Genomic DNA, 19,732 nt, shown 5'->3' on the forward strand with positions numbered 1-19,732 from the left:
TGAATTGCGCTCATCTCTAATGTGAAATATGTGTAATATTACCAGTCTGGCAACTCAAGTAATGTATGAAGCGTCGCTTTAATATGTTTGTTTGAAGCGCTATTTATTTAAAAATTTTCATAAAATCATCCAACTAATAAAAATGGCAAAACAAATTGACATGCGCAAACGTCTAATGGCAATGTTGCAAAATGATATCAGTTTGCAGCAACAGGAGAATGCACTAGCTAAGCAGAGCGCCAAGTTTCACAGCAAAATCGGTAACTAAAATTGTTTACAACTGGAATTGAAATATGAATTTAATATTTTTTCGAACACAGCGGCAAAACATCAACTTATAAAACGCCAGCAACGTAAATTGGAAAAATTAAATCAAGTAGCAAACGAACGCAAAGAGGATCAAGAGAATCGCAGCGCATTTGAGCAATCCATGCGCGACAAGTTGCTCAGAGAGCAACAAAACTTGAGTGAAATGCAGACGGAATTAGCAACGAAGAAACAACGACGAGACGAACTGATGGGCTTGTAAGTGAAACAAAATATGTGTTTATTTATATAAATTATCAATTCCCCATCTGCTTGCAGCGTGCGCACTATGAGTGAAGCAACCAACACCTACATCAATCTAAAGGCTTTGCCCGCCCGTGTAAAAGGAGTTGCACTGCGGCCCGAGCAAGGCGAATGGATACCCTTTAATTGTGATGCCTATGATCTAAAGGGGTTAAATGCACTTTGGTCGCGTTTAAACGAGCCCAGCGCCAGCACTGATAAATGGCAGCAGCTATTCTCTGCTGAGCCAACGGCAAAAGAAAAGGAGAATGCCAACGCTTCGCTGTCGTCAATCATCGAGATTGATCTGACCTCGCCCACAGCTCATCGATCACTGGCGAAAATGCTAGAAAAATAAATTATAATGCGAAATGATATAATAAAATATAGATCGATAATTTGTAGTAAATATTAAAAAATATGAAATAAATAAGATGTCTAATATAAATTTAATCTACATGGGTATATAAATAAATATTCTTAATATTAATTTAATCTACAGAGGTATATAAATAAATATAGAGGTATATAATAAATAATATTAATTTAATCAACATTAATACGTAAGTAAACACTACACCCGCTTTACTATTAAATTAGTCCACATTAAAAAAAAAATATAAACAAATTTTCAAGTATATATAAGAACATCAACAAAAATAATCCAAATATTTAATATTTATTTAATCTGCATAAATATAAAAATGAATATTAAAAATATTTAGTATCAATTTAATTCACATAAATAAGCAACGCATTTTAATCTCTCCAGAAAGTGCAAAGTCAGCGTGAACGAGCGCTCCGTTTATTTAAAATGTATTTATTTGCTAAGCCGAACAAAAAGAATGAAATTCATGCTTCTGCTACAAAATATCAATTATATTGTTTAATTAAAAAGAAATGTTGAAACTGTGTACCATTATTAAACACTCAGACTAATAAAGAACTGATTATATACTTATTATTTTTAGTCGGCACAGTGCTTGACTTAAAATGTAAGCTGACGACATCTATGATATCTTAGAATGTCTGATGTTCATCTGGAAGCGATCTAGAAACTCTTCTTTATATTATTTATAGATGTCATATAAACAGATTGTAATCTGTCCTTAATCTATCAGGCAAGCGTACACGACAGATCACGGACTCCAAATTTAACACTTGTAGGCCTAGGGTATCTGCTTGTCGGATTAAGTCATCTAGCGCGCTTTTGCGTATTTTATTTTTTCGAAATTTAATGATTATATTCATCATGTGCAATAGTCAATTTGTTTATGTTATTTTTTTTTTAATTTTAATATTTTTTTATACCCTGAACCCATTGAAAATGGAAAATCAGGGTATAATGCTTTTGTGAAAAGGTATGTAACGGGCAGAAGGAGGCGTGGCAGACCCCACAAAGTATATATATTCTTGATCAGCGCGACGAGCTGAGTCGATATAGCCCTGTCCGTCTGTCCGTCCGTCCGTATGAGTGCGTCGATCTCAGAACTTATAAGAGCTAGAGAGCTGAAATTTGGCATGCATACTCGTGTATACCATACGCAGTACGAGTTTGCTTTATTTTTTCGATAACTCATCCGATAGCTTTTTTTATCGAGAATAATCGAAAAATTGATTTTGTTTTTTCAGCCTAATTTTAACACTTTTAGACCTGGAGTCTTCAAATTTGCGTTGCATATAAAGTTAATGGATACAGAGATTTTGTAATTTATAGATTTTCGATACCACGCCCCCTTCGCCCCCAATTTGTAAAAAACGCATTTCAAGTACTAGAGACTTGTGCTTTGGAATGGACACACATATTCGCCATATAATTACGCTCTGAAAGTTTCATGAAGATCGTATGTGTACAAAAGATTTATTCAACAAATAAATTCTCATAATATGCCCACACTGCAGCGCAGCCCAAGCGCAGTCGCTGCTTACTGCGCAGTTAGCAGAGCGCAGGCTTATGCGTGCGTGTGGATGCATGCATATGTATGTTTACATAAAAGTGCAGACTGATTAGAATATCAGCTTAGAGGGTTCAGGGTATCTCCTACTCGAGCAGTCTCGACTAGAGCATTCTTACTTGTTATAGTCTAGACGAGCCTCTCTTAATCTCATATCGAACCACCATTCTTTAGTTGGCCTTTTATACAGAGATTGTGTCGCAGACGTAATCGTTATAAAAAATTTTTCCATTTCTGAGTTCTAAAGTCTATCAGAAAAATGCTACCTTATAGACCTGCCATCTGTTCGAAATGCTCAGTACGGACTCGAGCTCAAGTCGGAACGAATCAAAATGTTAACTGTTGTTTTACTAACGTTGGCGACGCTCATATTTTTATATCAGCTATATAAATATGCAGTCGCTCGTCCTGAAGGATTCCCGCCGGGTTAGCCAAACATAGTCTGATTCTAATTTCGCGTGTGATTTGCTAATCCTTGAATCCTTGCAGGTCCTCCACGATTGCCCATCTTCGGCAGCTATCTCTTTATGCTGCTGATCAATCGCAAATTCCTCCACAAAGCGGTTTTACAGCTCAGCAAGTGGTACAAGTCGGACATTATTGGTCTGTACGTGGGCTCATTTCAAATTGCCGTGGTCCATAATGGAAAGGCAGTTCGAGAGGTCCTGAATAATCAGCTCTGCGATGGACGACCCGTTGTCTATTTGAGCAAAATCCGTGATCCTGAAGTTTGTGTGCGAGGTAAGTTATAAAGATTCAAGCTCCATTAGAAAATATGCTTTCACATATTCACAATGACGCATCAAAATTTGCCTGCCTGTACACCGTTATCAGGCATTAAATACCTCACTTATTTGGGCACTAAACATAATTAGGTTTCTGTAGAACAGTCCACTATCTGCTCAATTTGTTGAGGTAGGACGCTTATTGATAATTTTTCATTTTTACTAGGTAAAAAAAATTTTTTTTTGTATGAGTCGCACTATCGGTTGAAAGTGTCGGACAGTGATAATTTAAAAGATTGCAATGACCATAAATATAATCTATAAATATTATTTTCAGGCATATTCTTCAAAGATGGAATTCTGTGGAAGGAACAGCGTCGCTTCATTCTACGTTATCTGCGTGACTTCGGATTTGGTCGTCGCTTCGATCAGTTGGAGAATGTCATCGCGGAGGAAATCACCGACATGCTTGAGCTCATACGCAGCGGTCCACGCTACGAACACGAGCATCAGCTGGTCAAGCCCGGTGGATACAGAATACAATTGCCTCTCTTTTTCAATCCCTTCTCAGCCAATAGTCACTTCAGCGTTGTCTACAACGAGCGGACTCCGAGACCTGATATGGCCAAGCTAATAAAACTAATACAGTTTGGACTACAATTTCAACGCAACGGCGATGATTATGGAAGAATGTTGAGCATCATACCGTGGATTCGGCATATCTGGCCCGAGACAAGCGGATATAAGAAACTGTATGAAGCGAACATGTTTATATATGACTACTTTGCAGAAATAGTCGATCGACACTTAAATACGTACGATGAAAACTTCGAGCGCAATTTCATTGATATCTACATAACCGAAATGAAGAAGGATCTACCCGAGGAATACGGCTTCAATCGCAAGCAGTTCATCATGGGCCTCATCGATTTCTCATTTCCCGCTATAACAGCAATCGGCAATCAAGCAACACTGATTATACAATATCTCATGCTCAATCCCGAGGTCACTAAGCGCATACAACGCGAGATCGATGATGTGGTGGGCAGTGGACGCCTACCTACATTGGACGATCGTGAAAATATGCCCTATACTGAGGCAACGATACGAGAGACTATGCGCATCGACACTTTGGTACCTTCCGATGTTCCACACAAAGCTCTAGAAGACATAGAACTCATGGGCTACCGTATACCCAAAGTAAGTTCCATATAAAATGATCATAATATTATGTATATATAACTAATATGTTATTCACAGGACACACTAGTCATTCCCAGTCTATATGCCATGCACATGGACAAGCGGATTTGGGGTGATCCAGAAAATTTCAGACCCGAACGTTTCCTTGACGATCAAGGCAAACTATGCCTCAAGAAGGATATGTCCCTGCCCTTTGGAGCTGGCAAACGATTGTGTGCCGGCGAGACCTTTGCACGGAATATGCTCTTCCTAATAACCACAGCGATGTTGCAGAACTTTGACTACGTTCTAGCCCCGGGCGATAGCTTGCCTGATCTATCAAAGAATGAGGTCGGCTTGATTCTAACTCCTCCAGATTACTGGGTACAACTCAAAGAGCGTTCGTAATGCCACGAGCCAATATTTACTAAGTAAGAAAACTCTATTCTTGGGCCCGACGAGGAAATCCCCTGAAACTTGTCCGACCGTGACCACAACTTGAATCTAGCATACAACTATGCAAAACTATTTTACATTTTTGAACTTATTCTTTCAAAAATTACCATATTTGGTAAAGTAAAATATAATAAATAAAATAAAATATGAAAACCTAAAAATTTGTCTATCATTGTTAGAAGGCAAAATCTCTATGCAAAACTACTTTACATTTTTGAACTTATTCTTTCAAAAATTACCATATTTGTTAATTTAAAATATAATAAATAAAATAAAATATGAAAACCTAAAAATTTGTCTATCATTGTTAGAAGGCAAAACCTCTATTGAAAACGAAAAAAAAAAAATGGAAATATACATTTGTCTATCAATCTCTATTGAAAACGAAAAATAATAAATGGAAATATAAATAGTCATCATTTTGCCTGGAGGCGAAATCCAGTGTTTAGTTGCTAATTCTAAACTAAAGCTGATAATGCAAACACAATATAGCAAAAAAAAATATATAGCAAAATTCTTGGCGCTGCTGCCACGTGCTTTTGCTGATAGCCCAAACGTATTTGATGCCTTAAGCCTATTAAAAATGGGAATTAAGAGATGGGGGCGTGGCCGACGTCATCAAGTGTCTTATTATTATTATTATTTTTAATCAAGGCTGTCCTCCCGTCTGACCGTCTGTGTGAACGCGGCAATCTCAAAACCTATAAAAGCTAGAGACTTATCATTTATACTGCGTTCAATGTGTCAAATACGTTTGACCTATTAGCAAACGCACGTGGCAGCAACGTCAAGAATTTGCTAAATGTGAACATATGTGCACACATCCATCAAATATTTTTTTAGAATCGCAATTTCTATTTAATTGTGTCTGAATTTTTAGCATTTGTTTAAAATTAGCGACTAAATATTTGAGGAAATGAGGAGTGGATGTTGATAAATTATATGCCTGTTATTTTGTAAAATTAAAAATTATTTTTTTCTGTTTTTTGTATTTTTTTGACGGTTTTCGTGGAGATTATACCTTTTACACCTACAAAACCAGTATACTCTGTTTTACCGTATTCAATGTATACTTAAATACTAAACTTCAGCTCAGTCCTCAAAACTCTTTTTACACAGTACAAGTATTTACAAAAATTGTTTCGTAGAACTGAGTTAAATTACATTCCTCAAGTGCTTTCAAATTTTGAGCTTGGCTCTCTTGAATGCTGCATTCATTTATCGAAATTTAATGAGCTGCTATCGAGCACAATACTCACTAAGCACATCACTAAGAATTTGCCATTCCCCTAGGAAAGTTAACAATTTATTGTAGGGGAGGATAATAATATTCAAAATGCCTAAGCGGCTGCAAAATACCAGAACATTATTAAAGTGATACTATAATTATGTATCGCTTATATTATTTAATTATTATTAATTATTTATATTATTTAATCACTATAGTGATATAGAAAACGAGCTCAGAATAAATGCGAGCAAAGCTAGTAGAATCCCCTTAATTGTTATGCTCATGATCTATATTTACATAGTACGCTGATAAGCGGAAGAAGCTATTGTCTAATAGCTCTACAATGTCAACTGCAAACGGAACAAAACATCCACGTTTCAATGACGTCGACAATGATTGATGTTGATCTTGCCTCGACGACATGGGTGATTAGTAAATAACGCAACTGAGAGCAAAATAAATAATTAATCATATTGCTTGATATACTATTTTCAATTAATTTGTATAAGAGCACGCAAATTAATCTGAAAACATGTGTTATCTGCATGAAAACGAGTTCCGAGACTGCTCGACCAGGAGATACTCAACAAAATTGGAAATTCTTAAGTAATAATTGGAAAACAAAATTGGTACCCAAAAAATAGAAAGTCTTTATATGGCTTATCATCTAGCACAAATATGAAGTCTCCAGCTTTTGTAGTTTATGGAATTGCTGCCTCATTATGGACGGACAGAGGGACATGGCTATATCGACTCAGCTCGTTGTTCTGATCAAGAATATATTTTTATATTTAATTCAATGAAATATTTGATTTTGTTTATTTGTTATATTATACATGATCTGAACTCATCGGAATAATAAGTTCATTTTTATTGCAATCTATTGCACGTGTGACAGGTAAGGATCAAAGGCTGAATTGAACCTTATCACATATACTACCTCTATTAAGAAAACTAGATTTTATGAAAAGATGTCTCAACTGCTACTGCACTTATCATTTTGAGTTCTAAAGTGCATTTCAAAATCTATTTACGACGTTTTCTGACTATTTCTATTATAATAGCTGTCGTTCGCTCGAAAAGCATAGTATCATTTCGAACTCAGCTCGAAACGGAAGTAAAATGTTAACTCTTCTCCTACTCTCACTGGTGTCGATCATATTTATATATCAGTCATATAAATATGTAATTGGTCGTCCTGCAGGATTTCCGCCGGGTTAGTCAATCAAAGTCGAGTTGGATTTCGCGTGTGAATAACTAAAGTTTAATCTCTTAGGTCCTCCACGTTTGCCATTTTTCGGAAGCTATCTATTCTTGCTGCTGATCAATTATAAATACCTACACAAGGCAGCTCTATCTCTCAGCAAGTGGTATAAATCGGACATTATTGGTTTATATGTGGGCAAATACCCAGTCGCCGTGGTGCACGACGGACAGACAGTTCGTGAGGTCCTGAATAATCAAGTTTACGATGGACGACCCGGTCTCTTTTTGAGTAAAATGCGAGATGCAGACGATTGTGTGCGAGGTGGGTTATCTTTTATATTAGTCCTTTATATCCTCGACCCCTAGCCTATACTGGTTATAACTGTTTCTGACTTAAAAAAAACTTTTCGTATAATTTAAAGACCTTATGATATATTCTAGTCGCATACTCCCCACATATATATGTATAGTGAATCTTTATCAGGCATTTAGTAATTAAAGTGTCTCAGCAGACACCTACATATATATAAACATAAAAAAAAAATTTTGCAGCTCTACGTTTTTTGCCAGACATTTTGGATTTGATAAGAGTCCTCAGGGATGATTATGTTGACATCAATTAAATTGCAATAATCATTTAATATATAATATATCATAAATTTTGCGTATTATTTTCAGGCATATTCTTCCAGGAGGGAGTTCTGTGGAGGGAACAGCGTCGCTTCATTTTACGTTATCTGCGCGACTTCGGATTTGGACGTCGCTTCGATCAGCTGGAGAATGTCATCGCGGAGGAAATCACCGACATGCTAGATCTGATACGTAACGGTCCACGCTACGAGCATGAGCATCAGCTGGTCAAGCCCGGAGGATATAGAATACAATTGCCTCTCTTTTTCAATCCCTTCTCAGCCAATAGTCACTTTAGCATTGTCTACAACGAACGAGTCCCTAGGGCTGAAATGGCCAAGCTAATAAAACTAATACAGTTTGGGCTACAATTTCAACGCAATGCCGATGATTATGGGAGATTATTGAGCATTATGCCTTGGATACGACATATCTGGCCCGAGGCAAGCGGATATAACAAAATGAATGAGGCGAACTTGTATATATATCAATACTTTTCGGAATTTATCGATCGCCACATAGATAGTTACGACGAAAGCTGCGAGCGCGATTTCCTTGATCTCTACATAACCGAAATGAAAAAGGATCTACCCAAAGAAAGCGGCTTCAATCGCGAGCAGTTCATCATGGCTCTTATCGATTTCTCATTTCCCGCTTTCACGGCAGTCGGGTCTCAATTATCACTCATTGTGCAGTATCTAATGCTGTACCCCGAAGTCACGAAGCGCATACAACGCGAGATCGATGAGGTGGTGGGCTGTGGTCGTTTACCCGATTTGGAGGATCGTCAAAAGATGCCCTATACGGAAGCAACAATACGAGAGACAATGCGAATCGAGACTTTGGTACCTTCTGATGTTCCACACAAAGCTCTAGAGGACACTGAACTCATGGGCTATCGTATACCCAAAGTAGGTGTTATATAGTTTATTTTTCTCTTCTTATCTAATCTTAATAAACATGTCGTGATTCCCAGGACACCATTGTCGTTCCCAGCCTATATGCCATGCACATGGACAAGCGGATTTGGTCAGATCCCGAAAATTTCAGGCCCGAACGTTTTTTGGATGATGAAGGCAAACTATGCCTCAAGAAGGATATGTCCCTGCCCTTTGGCGCTGGCAAACGATTGTGTGCCGGCGAGACCTTTGCACGGAATATGCTCTTCCTAATAACCACAGCCATGTTGCAGAACTTTGACTACGTTCTAGCCCCAGGTGATAGCTTACCTGATCTCTCCAAGAATTTCAATGGCCTCATCATAACGCCTCCAGATTTCTGGGTGCAACTTAAAGAGCGTTAGCGTTATGTAACACCTTATTTTTAATAAGTGAATTCTTAGCTATTCATATTTATGAATATAAAATAAAAATTTTTCATGGACTGCTTACAAGGTCGTTTATTATTTTGTTTCTGCAGAGTTTTGAAAGTTAAAACGAGATTCCTAAGGACTTGCTTTAAACGATAAATCTTCTTGTATAGCCGCACTAACCAGAGAACACATAGACTAGACAACTAGTGGAAAGCGTTTTCCACGCTTTTTCTGAGGCTTTAACACCCCAGACAGCTTTCGATTCGGTCGGCTCCTTACTTTTAGGTTCGAGCTACGAAAATATACAAACGCACAATCATTTCGCTTCATGAGCTCGACCGAAATGGTCAAATATTGAACAAAAGATCCCTTGCTCTCTCTCTCTCACGATGCTCTCTGCTCTTTCAAATATGTATATGTATGTATGCATGTGAGCACAAGCAGCAGCTCACAAAAATTGAAATTTCTTCGCAGCCCAGCATTTGCATTTTTCGATCTTGTGAAGTGCTCACATACATATGTATGTATGTATGTATATACATTTGATTGTGTGTACGCATGGGAGCCGTTGCTAACAATTATGGGATATAACTTGTAGAAGCACTTGTATGCCTGTGTGCCTTTACATGTGCGTGTGTGTATGTGTTTGTATGTATGCATGGGAGATGAACATTGGCGTGTGCCTCCCACAACTTAGAATGGTGTGAACGATTTTGGGTTTTAATTGAAGAGGCGCGCTTATGTTTAAGTATCTGATTTGATTCAATGATCGTGGGTTTACCTATCAGAATGAATGTTTTTTAAAAATGTGGTACCTGATTAATCCCTGTGGGCAACCCTTGCACTTGTGCATACATATGCAGGTGAATTTGACACCTTTTTAAAAAGATGAATAGGTAAATAGATCAAATTGTCCCTTTTTACTATCGTTGATACTGACTTTCAATTGCCATATACATGCATTAGTTAACCGATATAAAAATAATCGTTTATAGTCATTCCAGTAACTAGTCTATCGACTACTAACTACATCTGTGTGTTGTGTATCGATTAATATACTTAGCGTTTGGCGCGCACTTGAGCTTTGAATAAAGCGATCGATTGTAGTCTCATCCAACTGATTGCTAACACTTTTATTAATAGCAAACTGCCAATAGCAAAAGCGTGATGAACAATATATTAAACTGTTTTATATTAAAAACCCATACCCGTTTAATATTTTAGATAAATGCTTTTAAAAATAATTTAAGTAATAGATCGAAAATTGTGTTTATAGATCTGTGTCAAGTCTTAATTTATTAACGCGTATTTTACAAGTTTACATCAGTTACTCACCATTTGATTGAACTTAATTTGAAAGGTTCGCTTAAAGAGTAGTTAATTGATAGAAGCGAGCAAATATCTCACCGAATTTCTAATCTTTTATGCATTTATGCATTTCTCATGTATTGCTTACAATGGTTAATACTAGCTTAATATATATATATATATATATATATATATATATATATATATATACGCATGCCATGCATCATCATTGATTAATACTGCAATCAATACTAAACCGGGTCAACTGGGACCTGGTTACATGGCCTCAACATATCCACAGGGAGTTGCTCACAACGCTTAAACATTTACAATGAAAAATATTTATATATATATATTATCTAATTAAAACTCTTGATTTGCTTTCTTGGTTGTCTACGGCTACATCAATGATGCCAATTAATAATATGCCTGCTTAATGGCTGCGCTGGTTATTAAAAAAGCGGAGCCTATCAATGCGAATGTGATGATTTTTAGAGCGCTGGGCCTACCGGAAGAATCTGTGTGAATTGAAAAAATTTAGTAAAGCTTTTTGTAATTTTAGCATTGTTTTTAGAAACGTACTCTTTTTGTTGGGCATTACGCGTATGCACTGCCTCTGATCAGTGCTTGCTTGATAGCCGAATTTGCATTGACAAACGGAGTTGCGACATTCCACATTCTCGGGATCCTTTTCAGCAAAACACTCTGTAGCCTTTGAGCAGGGCTCGCTTAGCTCTGAAAGCAAATATATTAGATATATATTTTAGCTATACATGTAGCTTATGTAAACTTACGTCGTTTCTTTTCACATATTCCATTCTTTTCGTGCTGTTCGTCGGTGCAGCTGCATTTGCCTGTCTCATTGCAAGTAGCTAGCAGTGGCTTGCACTGCTCATCCTCGATACACTCCTCGCCCAGCTCGTCGGCTATAATGAAAGTGACTTTAATAGCTTCAAAAAGATATTTCGATGCGTCATACACACCTTCCTTGAGACACTCGTCCTTGAAGTGCACATAGCCCTTGCGACATTGACAGGAGCGCGGATGCTCCGAATCTTTGGCTGAATGGCTAATACATGCGGCGTTTTCAACTATGCACTCTTCATCCTCTGAGCACTCGGCACCAATGCCTGATCAGTGAAATTATTAAACATTTGATATCTGATTATCATATATTTCTATTTACCTGCCACACACATTTCGTCCTTCTCGAAATAGTTGTCGCGGCACACACAGAAGCGGTTTGAGCAAATGGAATGATCCACCAGGCAGCCATCGTTCGATTCGCACTCAGCGCCCAGGCCATCCTTGTATTCGCAGAGCTGTGAGATCTCATTATATTGGGCGTACTCCTCGCACGTGCAACGTCTGGGAATCTGCGGGTGGCAATAGGAAGCGCCAAAGGGACTACATTGGCTGTTCGATGTGCAAGACAGATGATACTGAATGGCTGTGAGACAGTAAATATTTAATAAGCATTTAGTTACTCCATACCAGTTCAATATTAACTCACGTTTTCTACAATTGCGCAGGTCACGTTCATAAAAATAGTTCTTTTGGCATATACAAGTCTTGGACAACTTATCAAACTCATATTCACATTCGTCGCTGCTCTCCGCTATCTCGCCGAGCTCTGTCGAAGAGTCAAGTGAGTCAATAATGCTAACAATTTATGATTTTCTCTTACCTGCAAAGCATTTGCCGTTTCGAGCATAATAGCCCTGCCTGCACAGGCAAATCTTGTTTGTGCAGATCGAGTGGGGCAACCCAGTGCAGGATTTGCCATTGTCAGTGCAGCTACTGCCATCTGAAATCAAAATGAGAACAATTATATTTATAATTTTTATCAAAAATTATCACCTTGAAGAAAAGTGTAATTGGTATCAATTTGCTAGGAAAACAATGAATATTGCGTTATCGATAATTATTTCGAATTTTCAAATTGCCAGCACTTGTCTTATTAGTGTTGCCCACGTTTGACAGAGATAAGTTACCCAGCACTGATTATCAAATTTAATACGATTTGGCTTATCGATTAGTCGAACTGTTTAAAATTTTAGTATTGCCATCACTGGGTCATTGGCTTTCTCAGTATTGGCAAATACCAAAATTAGGGCGGATATATTTTAAAAATCATTTGTTCATAATCGCTGACATTAATGAACAAATGAAAATTTGAGAAAGTCGAAAACTAAAGCTGACTTTATCCAAAGTAAGTTGACTGAGTTATCTGTTGCCAACCATTTTTCGATTTGATTACTTTCCTTTGCGAAAACGTGGCTAATTGCCATGTCGTGAGAGTCGAAACATCTGCTCGGTTGATATAATTTCAAATTATGGGTCATTCCGACCCCATAATACTTGTTGAAAAATTGATTAAATTCCAAATTGAATACTCACACTTTTTGTCCTCGATATCGTCGTCATCGCGACTCGATCCCAAAGTTGAATACGTTTTAATATCCTCATTATCATAGCGAAAGATGGCAGGCAACCGACGACGATTATTGATGGAGTTAGTTGAGGCGGTTGTTGTTGTTGTTGTAGTTGCTGTAGCCGCATTCTTGAAACTGCGTCCCAGCTCCTTCAGCTCGTACTGCTCGATGCTCGTCTGCACAGCGATTTCACGACTGCGACGAGGAGTCAACAGCAACGGCTCGTTGTCGCCGTTAATCAATGGCAATGTTGCCTGGGCGGCGGCATCCTTGTGAGTGGGCGTGGCATGCAGAAAAGCTTTCGTGAACTGTTTCTTTTCGCGCGCCCAACCGGTCTGCTCCTCGGTTCTAATGGTTGTGGTAATGGATTCCGGTTCGGTTGCCTCCTCATTCGATTCAGTTGGATTCGTATGCACATCAGTTGTTTCGATATTCTCCGTCGTGCTCTCGGTGTCGTTCTCCTCCGGCGTGGTTGCCGTGCCGACGGTGGTGCTGGCCGTGGTGCTCGACTCATCCACAATCGTACAGCTTAGATCCACGCAGGCGGCACTGGCGCCCAGTGCATCACAGTCCTCATTAACGACGCAAGCATCGTTTTTTTCTGAAATACAGTAAAACTTCTTTTAATGAAAATACTTATAACTGGTTGAAATTTCAATCAAATTTTTAAGCTAAAACTTTAACTTATTATAGATACTGATAGAAGTGATATTTACAGTGAAAACTCGGCTGACGAACAACTTTATGAAGCTTACAGAGCTCTGAGTCTCACAATATCTAACATCTAAATTCTTTGAAATTAATTATTCGTATATGAGACAATCTCATTTGTTCATCAATAGCAGACTTTACTGTATATGGAAAGTAGTATAATTACCCATTGATTTGCGACGGCATATGTTTCCATATCTGTGATAATAGCCATTTGCACAGGCGCAAACGCTCTCCTCACAGCGCACGGACGCTCGATCGTAGCCAAAAAAGCAATCCGAATCCTGTCAAGAAATTTCGACTTTTAGAATACTGTATGATAATTGAATAACAGGTACTGGTCTCACCGTTTCGCAGGGCTCGTTGAGTCCATTCACTGGCCTACATTTGCCTTGCAAATAGGTTTGGCCATCGGCGCAATCGCAGACCCCGGTTTTACAACTGGCTCCCGTTGGCATAAGATTGCATTGAACGGTGTCTTGGCATGCGTCACCAATCAGCGAGGCGGTCAAGCATTCCGAGTAGTCATCCGAGAAGACCTGATCAAAGCTGGAGCAGGCGCAGAGATTTGTTTCCGGGTCACAGCTAGAGCCAGCAGCTGTGCAATCCGCATCGCTTTCACATGGCCAAAGCACAGCCAATGCACCGCCGTCTCCTGCCAAGAGGATAGAGCTTATATAGTTATGTATCTATATATGTATATTTCAATATTCAAGCATTTTGTCCATGTAGTGTGATTGTCCCCTTTGACGCACGTTATCGATCGACTCTTGGCTCAAAACATGCCCAAAATTAGCTTAGCTTGAATTATTCAATAGCTCAAAATTAAATATAATTGCAGCGGCTTTTGCGAAGGTCTGTCGCATAAACCCGTATTATTATTAGTACGATTTATGAACGATATCATATTGATTTTGATTTATTTTCGTTATAGAATATTTTTATTCGGTTCAGCTATTTGTTTAATCAACTTCTTTGCAGCCACAAACAACAAATTTCGGCGACAGAAAATTCCGAATGCATAAAACAGGTCCGAAAATTTAATACTGCGTAATACTCGCTAGAAGTGGGAAATGTCTGGAAAAAATTCTTGTAGAACAGTCATTTGGCTCTATTTCAGTTCCAGGATTGTTTCGGGTTCTTTTTTTCGATTTGTCACGCCAACACTTTATAATATTGGAATGTTACATTGCTGGCTGATTGACACACTAATTAGGTAGCTGAAACGCTGATTGATTGATAGATTGATTATTGCGCTGAGAGATTGAAGAATCGACATGATTGACTGCCGAATTATTTGATTCATTCAATCAATCAATCAATTAATCAATGATTAACTGATTGACTGGCTAAGTGATGTTCAATGATGATCAAACAAAAATTGAGTATTTCAATGATAATAATCATTTAAAACAAGTCAAGTCTTACTCGAATAAAAACAAAATTAGACAGATACTAAAAGGGAGCTGCTGCACTTTGAGGCTGCGCTATCAATAAGTAATTAATTAAGTATACGCCCGAGGCCAACTCCTAGGAGTGCATGGGTGCGAGCACATGTTAATTAACTTATTAAAAATCTAGCCTTTTGCAGCTTTAATGTTTGCGATATTTGACGGGTGTAACGGTTTGCCAACACGCAAGGCCGTCAAAGTCTCTAAAGGCCTGCAAAAATATATATTACGTATACGCCACAAGAACTTCCGCTAGTTAAGAAAAACAACATAACAACATGGAGCACTAAACTGACAAAGACGAAATACGCTAAGAAAAATGTGAAATTTGTAGGAAATTTTTAGAGCTGATATTGGACTGATATATAATGTATATTTTAAGTAGAACTAAGATTATTCTGTGTACAGCTGTTCTTATAAGGAGAGTAGTGCAACGGAATTTTAAATAATGGAAAATTGAACTATAAACACCTTATTTACAAAACACTATGAAATGAGTATTCCTTTTTAATGTATTTTTGTTGCACACTTGAGATATTGAAACTTGAGATGAAAATGTTTCTCTTCCTCTCCTCTTTTCCTCCTTCCTTTCAAAGTCACAACGGCATACCACATATACTTATAAAGAGATTGTTCTCCACATATAAAGGAAAAACTCTCAAACTTTCGTTCGCTCTATGGCTAACATATTCCATTCCATTCCTTATATACCCTCTGCTCAGGCAGTGCATCAAAATGCGAATACAAACCAGTTTCAGTTGAAACAAAGAGCGCTGAAATTTCGCTCGTCACTTTGGCACTTTAATTTCCATTTTCCGTGGCTGGCGAAACCATTTGTGAAAATGAAAAGCATTTCTCATGCTTTTCCTCAGCGTCTGGCTAAGGGTCAATAGGGCAAAGCACTTGACCTTGATTGCGTTTTGCATTAATTACTTTTCTTGTTTAATATTATGACTGACTTGCTCGCTGTTTGTTTGTATTTAATACATAAAATATACAAAATACATATATATATATATATTTATAGTATATATTATTTGTATATAAATTGAGGACTTTGCACTCCTTTTCTCTCCCTCTCCCGTCATTTTCGCACTGAACTTGGACTTTAATTCAATTACCGGCCATTGCTTACAATGATTTGAATGGCACGACATGGAGGAGACTTTGGGTGTGGGTAAAGGAAATTTTGTTTGGGTTTTTGTAAATTGCCTGTTTATACAGTTAGTTAGAGTTGTGTACCTTGCGAGTGGAGCAGAGCGCACAATAGACCCCATATTAGAATTTGTTTTGGTTTTTCCATTGTGCTCGGACGCTGCCACAGTTAAAATGAAACTGAAACCTTTCCATTCAGAGGCCGTACGCCAGTAGCTCCATTAGGTGTTCGATAGCGCTAATCTTATCGGAATTAAGTGAATTCTATAGCGATTTCGCCTCTCACTAGCTCCCCATACACACACAATTTGGTTAATCTAATCATAATCGGTGTTTCAGCTGATTCGCGCGGCCCTCATCAAGTGCGGCTTAATTGTTGCCAGGGTCTGCATTAAATGCCAATTACTCATGCCAATCGCTAATCTTACAGTCGATTTGTATTCTTTTCTGCTTCTTCTCTTGATCGGCGGCAGAACGACAAACTTATCATCGCGTATCTATAACACCTGCCGATGAACACCTGTTCAACACTTTATTGAGCACTCAACATTATTTTATAAGTTAGTAATGTTACGCCTAATCTCATTAAATGTATAAAATCGAATGCAAAATTGCTCAATCAGAATGCCATTGGGTATTTTTTGCTATATTCATTGTAAAGTTTCTTGAAGATCTTAAATACTTTTGTATATATTCGACTTGAATTAGATGTATTTTAAGCAATGAAAAGATAAAGACGAATTAATCATTTTTTAATTTTATTTAATTTTTAGCTATCCCAAACATTTGATTTTAATTTTTTGTTCTATATTAGACTTTAATTTATTTCCGATTTTTGTTTTCGAACTCTTAAAAATATTTCATTACCTATTTATAATATATTACAAAATTGAAGAAATATTTAAAGCCTTTTAAAAGTCTTTAAAATTTTATTAAATTATAATTAAATAAAAATAAATGATATGATAAGACATTAAAAATAATTGAAATATTATCCAGTTCTCAGTTCCATAAGAAATGCTTTTGAAACAACTTTAAACTGTTTAATCTCTTGTTGGACGTTTTTTAATTATAAAATAATTTTAGTATATATTCCATTTAAATCATATATTTCTATATATATTTCTATGACTTGCGTTTTCATTCAAATCCAATTGTTTGCTCGCTCAAAATGATATATTGGTTTTGTGCAAAGTCCGATTTACAGTCTGTCCGTCCCTCTGTCTTAAAAATAAAGAACTTATACACGATAGTTTGTAAATCGTTAAATCGAAAAAAAAAATTCTATTCCCTTGAAACAAATTGGCTCTCTATAACTTTCGATAGTTTAAATTTCTGTATAAATCGAAAAAACGAATCCCTTCGCCATTTCGAATTATCGGGACTTGACTGTATTAATTAATAACAAAATAAATCTGAATACATTTTGGGCAGATCATTTGATATTTTACTTTAAAGCATTAAGGCTTATGAATTGATGTATATACTCATTTTTATCCAAAACAGTACAGGCTTAAAATAAATATTAGTTTAGAATGGATATAATAATAAGTTTGTATATTAAATACTTGATTGGGGACATACATTGAAAACATACTACATATATCTATATCTTCAGGTAGTACCATATCTGTATAGTATAAGTTGATGCTAAATCATTGTGAATTGAAATAATTAATTACTTATATGCAAAGTCCATTAAGGCGTGGAAATAGACTATTGAAACCTATAAAAAGCTTAGGTATTTCCATGTTTTTTTTGTGCATTCCGTCCGTTCTTAATCTATTTTAGTCGCTAATATAATATTTCTAACTGCTTCAAGTCGCTTGGACTATAGACACAGTCCAGCAATAGCTTAAATATTAACAATATTTATATAGCTATATATATACAAACACATATATATATATATATATGTAGGTGTATGTTTGTGATTCTGATTATGTGTAAATGTTATGCTGTTTGCTGACAAATTGAGAAAGCCCCAATAAAAATCAATAGTGAGAACAAAAGGTCGACTGACAATATTCATTGAAAATGCAATGCAATCAAAAATATATATAAAATTTAGCGCCCTTGATAATACATATATAGAAGTACCACTGGTAGCAATTATTAATTATTCTATATATATTCTAAGACTCAGCTAAACAGTAGTTTAGTAGTTCAGATAAAAATAGCACGAAATATATTGCATAGAGGACATTTACATATGTGTATGTGCGCGTGTGTGTGATTGCTCTGTTAATTTACTTACGATTCTTAGCAACTACATAGTTAAGAATGTCATTCATTTCTTTACAGTTTCAGGGCAATCGAAATCATATACATATATTTAAAATCAATGAAGATTTTGTTTATATTAAATATATATTTATAAATATTAGACATGATACAATAGATATAAATGATATTTATAGCTCTAATTTATTTTTACACCCTGACCCCATTGAAAATGGGAAATCAGGGTATAATGGTTTTGTTAAAAGTATGTAACAGGCAGAAGGAAGCGTGGCAGACCCCACAAAGTATATATTCTTGATCAGGGCGACGAGCTGAATCGATTTGGACCTGTCCGTCCGTCCGTATGTATGAACGCGTCGATCTCAGAAGATAGAGCTAGAGACTTGAAACTTTTTTTTTCGGTCCGTGTATATTACGCGCTTATCGAGCTTTTCTCTATATATCGATAACTACTCCCGATATTTTATTATCGATCAAAACCCGTATCGAAAGCTAGTTATTTAATTATATATCCTATAGCTTTAGAGCTAGAGCTTCCAAATTTTAAATGTAGACTTATATGTATTTTATATAATTTCGATTTTTTTTTTGTAATTTACCCCCCACCCCTATATCCAGCCCCTCACCCTTACCTTTGTAAAAGGTGTATTTCAAGTACTATAGACTTATGCTTTGGAATACATACATTTGAACATTATGATTATGTTCTGAAAGTTTCATTAAGATTGTACGTCTAGAAATTAAATTATTCAACAAATAAATTCTTATAATGTTGCCCACACTGCACAGAGTGATTAGAATATCAGATTAGAGGGTTCAGGGTATCTCCTAGTCGAGCAGTCTCGACTAAAGTCTTCTTGCATAAACCTGTAATCTAATATGCCCATATTTCAGTCAGCATAGTCAACGCTGAAACTACTTCCTGTTTCCCAAATTAAGGAAAGGAGGTCAAGGCTAAACTAAATAAACAATAATAATTAACAAAGTTAAATTAGAAAGCAGCAAATAAAATAGGATATATGCTGCTCCACCATTTATATAGAGCTAAAGAGTATTATCATAAACAACAATGAAAGTAAGAAAACAAAATAATACTCATTCAAGAGCCAACATCATTGAATGTTTTTTAATAGAGATGTCATAAAGCAACTACATCCGTTTAATATAGATATAGATATAGGT

At 36.6% G+C, this 19,732-nt stretch overlaps 4 protein-coding genes across 4 annotated transcripts; 3 read left to right on the forward strand and 1 right to left on the reverse strand.

The window, feature by feature from the left end:
• The first annotated feature begins 35 nt into the window (after window positions 1-35).
• Window positions 36-954, forward strand: LOC6572830 (kinetochore protein Spc25). The gene is made up of 3 exons (XM_001998900.4): window positions 36-260; window positions 321-525; window positions 586-954. The coding sequence occupies exons 1-3, from the start codon at window positions 143-145 to the stop codon at window positions 905-907; spliced, it is 645 nt and encodes a 214-aa protein (XP_001998936.2). The 5' UTR covers window positions 36-142; the 3' UTR covers window positions 908-954.
• Window positions 955-2,794: 1,840 nt separating this feature from the next.
• LOC6572829 (probable cytochrome P450 304a1) lies at window positions 2,795-5,025 on the forward strand. Its single transcript, XM_001998899.4, has 4 exons — window positions 2,795-2,930; window positions 2,994-3,245; window positions 3,567-4,429; window positions 4,490-5,025. Exons 1-4 carry the CDS (start codon window positions 2,837-2,839, stop codon window positions 4,817-4,819), a joined length of 1,539 nt encoding a protein of 512 aa, XP_001998935.1. The 5' UTR covers window positions 2,795-2,836; the 3' UTR covers window positions 4,820-5,025.
• A 2,171-nt stretch (window positions 5,026-7,196) lies between these two features.
• On the forward strand, window positions 7,197-9,324 carry LOC6572828 (probable cytochrome P450 304a1). Its single transcript, XM_001998898.4, has 4 exons — window positions 7,197-7,314; window positions 7,375-7,626; window positions 7,983-8,845; window positions 8,911-9,324. Exons 1-4 carry the CDS (start codon window positions 7,221-7,223, stop codon window positions 9,235-9,237), a joined length of 1,536 nt encoding a protein of 511 aa, XP_001998934.1. The 5' UTR covers window positions 7,197-7,220; the 3' UTR covers window positions 9,238-9,324.
• A 1,186-nt stretch (window positions 9,325-10,510) lies between these two features.
• On the reverse strand, window positions 10,511-16,498 carry LOC6572827. Its single transcript, XM_001998897.3, has 11 exons — window positions 16,394-16,498; window positions 14,048-14,355; window positions 13,867-13,984; window positions 12,955-13,590; window positions 12,242-12,361; window positions 12,068-12,187; window positions 11,741-12,004; window positions 11,538-11,684; window positions 11,349-11,480; window positions 11,137-11,289; window positions 10,511-11,072 (listed from the first exon to the last, which is right to left on the reverse strand). Exons 1-11 carry the CDS (start codon window positions 16,452-16,454, stop codon window positions 10,972-10,974), a joined length of 2,160 nt encoding a protein of 719 aa, XP_001998933.2. The 5' UTR covers window positions 16,455-16,498; the 3' UTR covers window positions 10,511-10,971.
• Between the last annotated feature and the right edge of the window lie 3,234 nt (window positions 16,499-19,732).

Source organism: Drosophila mojavensis, unplaced genomic scaffold, assembly GCF_018153725.1.
Source record: "Drosophila mojavensis isolate 15081-1352.22 unplaced genomic scaffold, ASM1815372v1 contig_16, whole genome shotgun sequence".
NCBI lineage: Eukaryota > Metazoa > Arthropoda > Insecta > Diptera > Drosophilidae > Drosophila > Drosophila mojavensis.

Excerpts from the sequence above, each read along its gene's own strand:
- LOC6572830 (XM_001998900.4), top strand. The coding sequence starts at position 143 with ATGGCAAAACAAATTGACATGCGCAAACGTCTAATGGCAATGTTGCAA. Across the intron at positions 261-320 it reads CAAGTTTCACAGCAAAATCG|CGGCAAAACATCAACTTATA; the intron begins GTAACTAAAATT and ends TTTCGAACACAG. Across the intron at positions 526-585 it reads CGAGACGAACTGATGGGCTT|CGTGCGCACTATGAGTGAAG; the intron begins GTAAGTGAAACA and ends ATCTGCTTGCAG.
- LOC6572829 (XM_001998899.4), top strand. The coding sequence starts at position 2,837 with ATGTTAACTGTTGTTTTACTAACGTTGGCGACGCTCATATTTTTATAT. Across the intron at positions 2,931-2,993 it reads TCCTGAAGGATTCCCGCCGG|GTCCTCCACGATTGCCCATC; the intron begins GTTAGCCAAACA and ends GAATCCTTGCAG. Across the intron at positions 4,430-4,489 it reads TGGGCTACCGTATACCCAAA|GACACACTAGTCATTCCCAG; the intron begins GTAAGTTCCATA and ends TGTTATTCACAG.
- LOC6572828 (XM_001998898.4), top strand. The coding sequence starts at position 7,221 with ATGTTAACTCTTCTCCTACTCTCACTGGTGTCGATCATATTTATATAT. Across the intron at positions 7,627-7,982 it reads TGCAGACGATTGTGTGCGAG|GCATATTCTTCCAGGAGGGA; the intron begins GTGGGTTATCTT and ends TATTATTTTCAG. Across the intron at positions 8,846-8,910 it reads TGGGCTATCGTATACCCAAA|GACACCATTGTCGTTCCCAG; the intron begins GTAGGTGTTATA and ends CGTGATTCCCAG.
- LOC6572827 (XM_001998897.3), bottom strand. The coding sequence starts at position 16,454 with ATGGAAAAACCAAAACAAATTCTAATATGGGGTCTATTGTGCGCTCTG. Across the intron at positions 13,985-14,047 it reads TCAACGAGCCCTGCGAAACG|GATTCGGATTGCTTTTTTGG; the intron begins GTGAGACCAGTA and ends ATTTCTTGACAG. Across the intron at positions 11,685-11,740 it reads GGACGAAATGTGTGTGGCAG|GCATTGGTGCCGAGTGCTCA; the intron begins GTAAATAGAAAT and ends TTCACTGATCAG.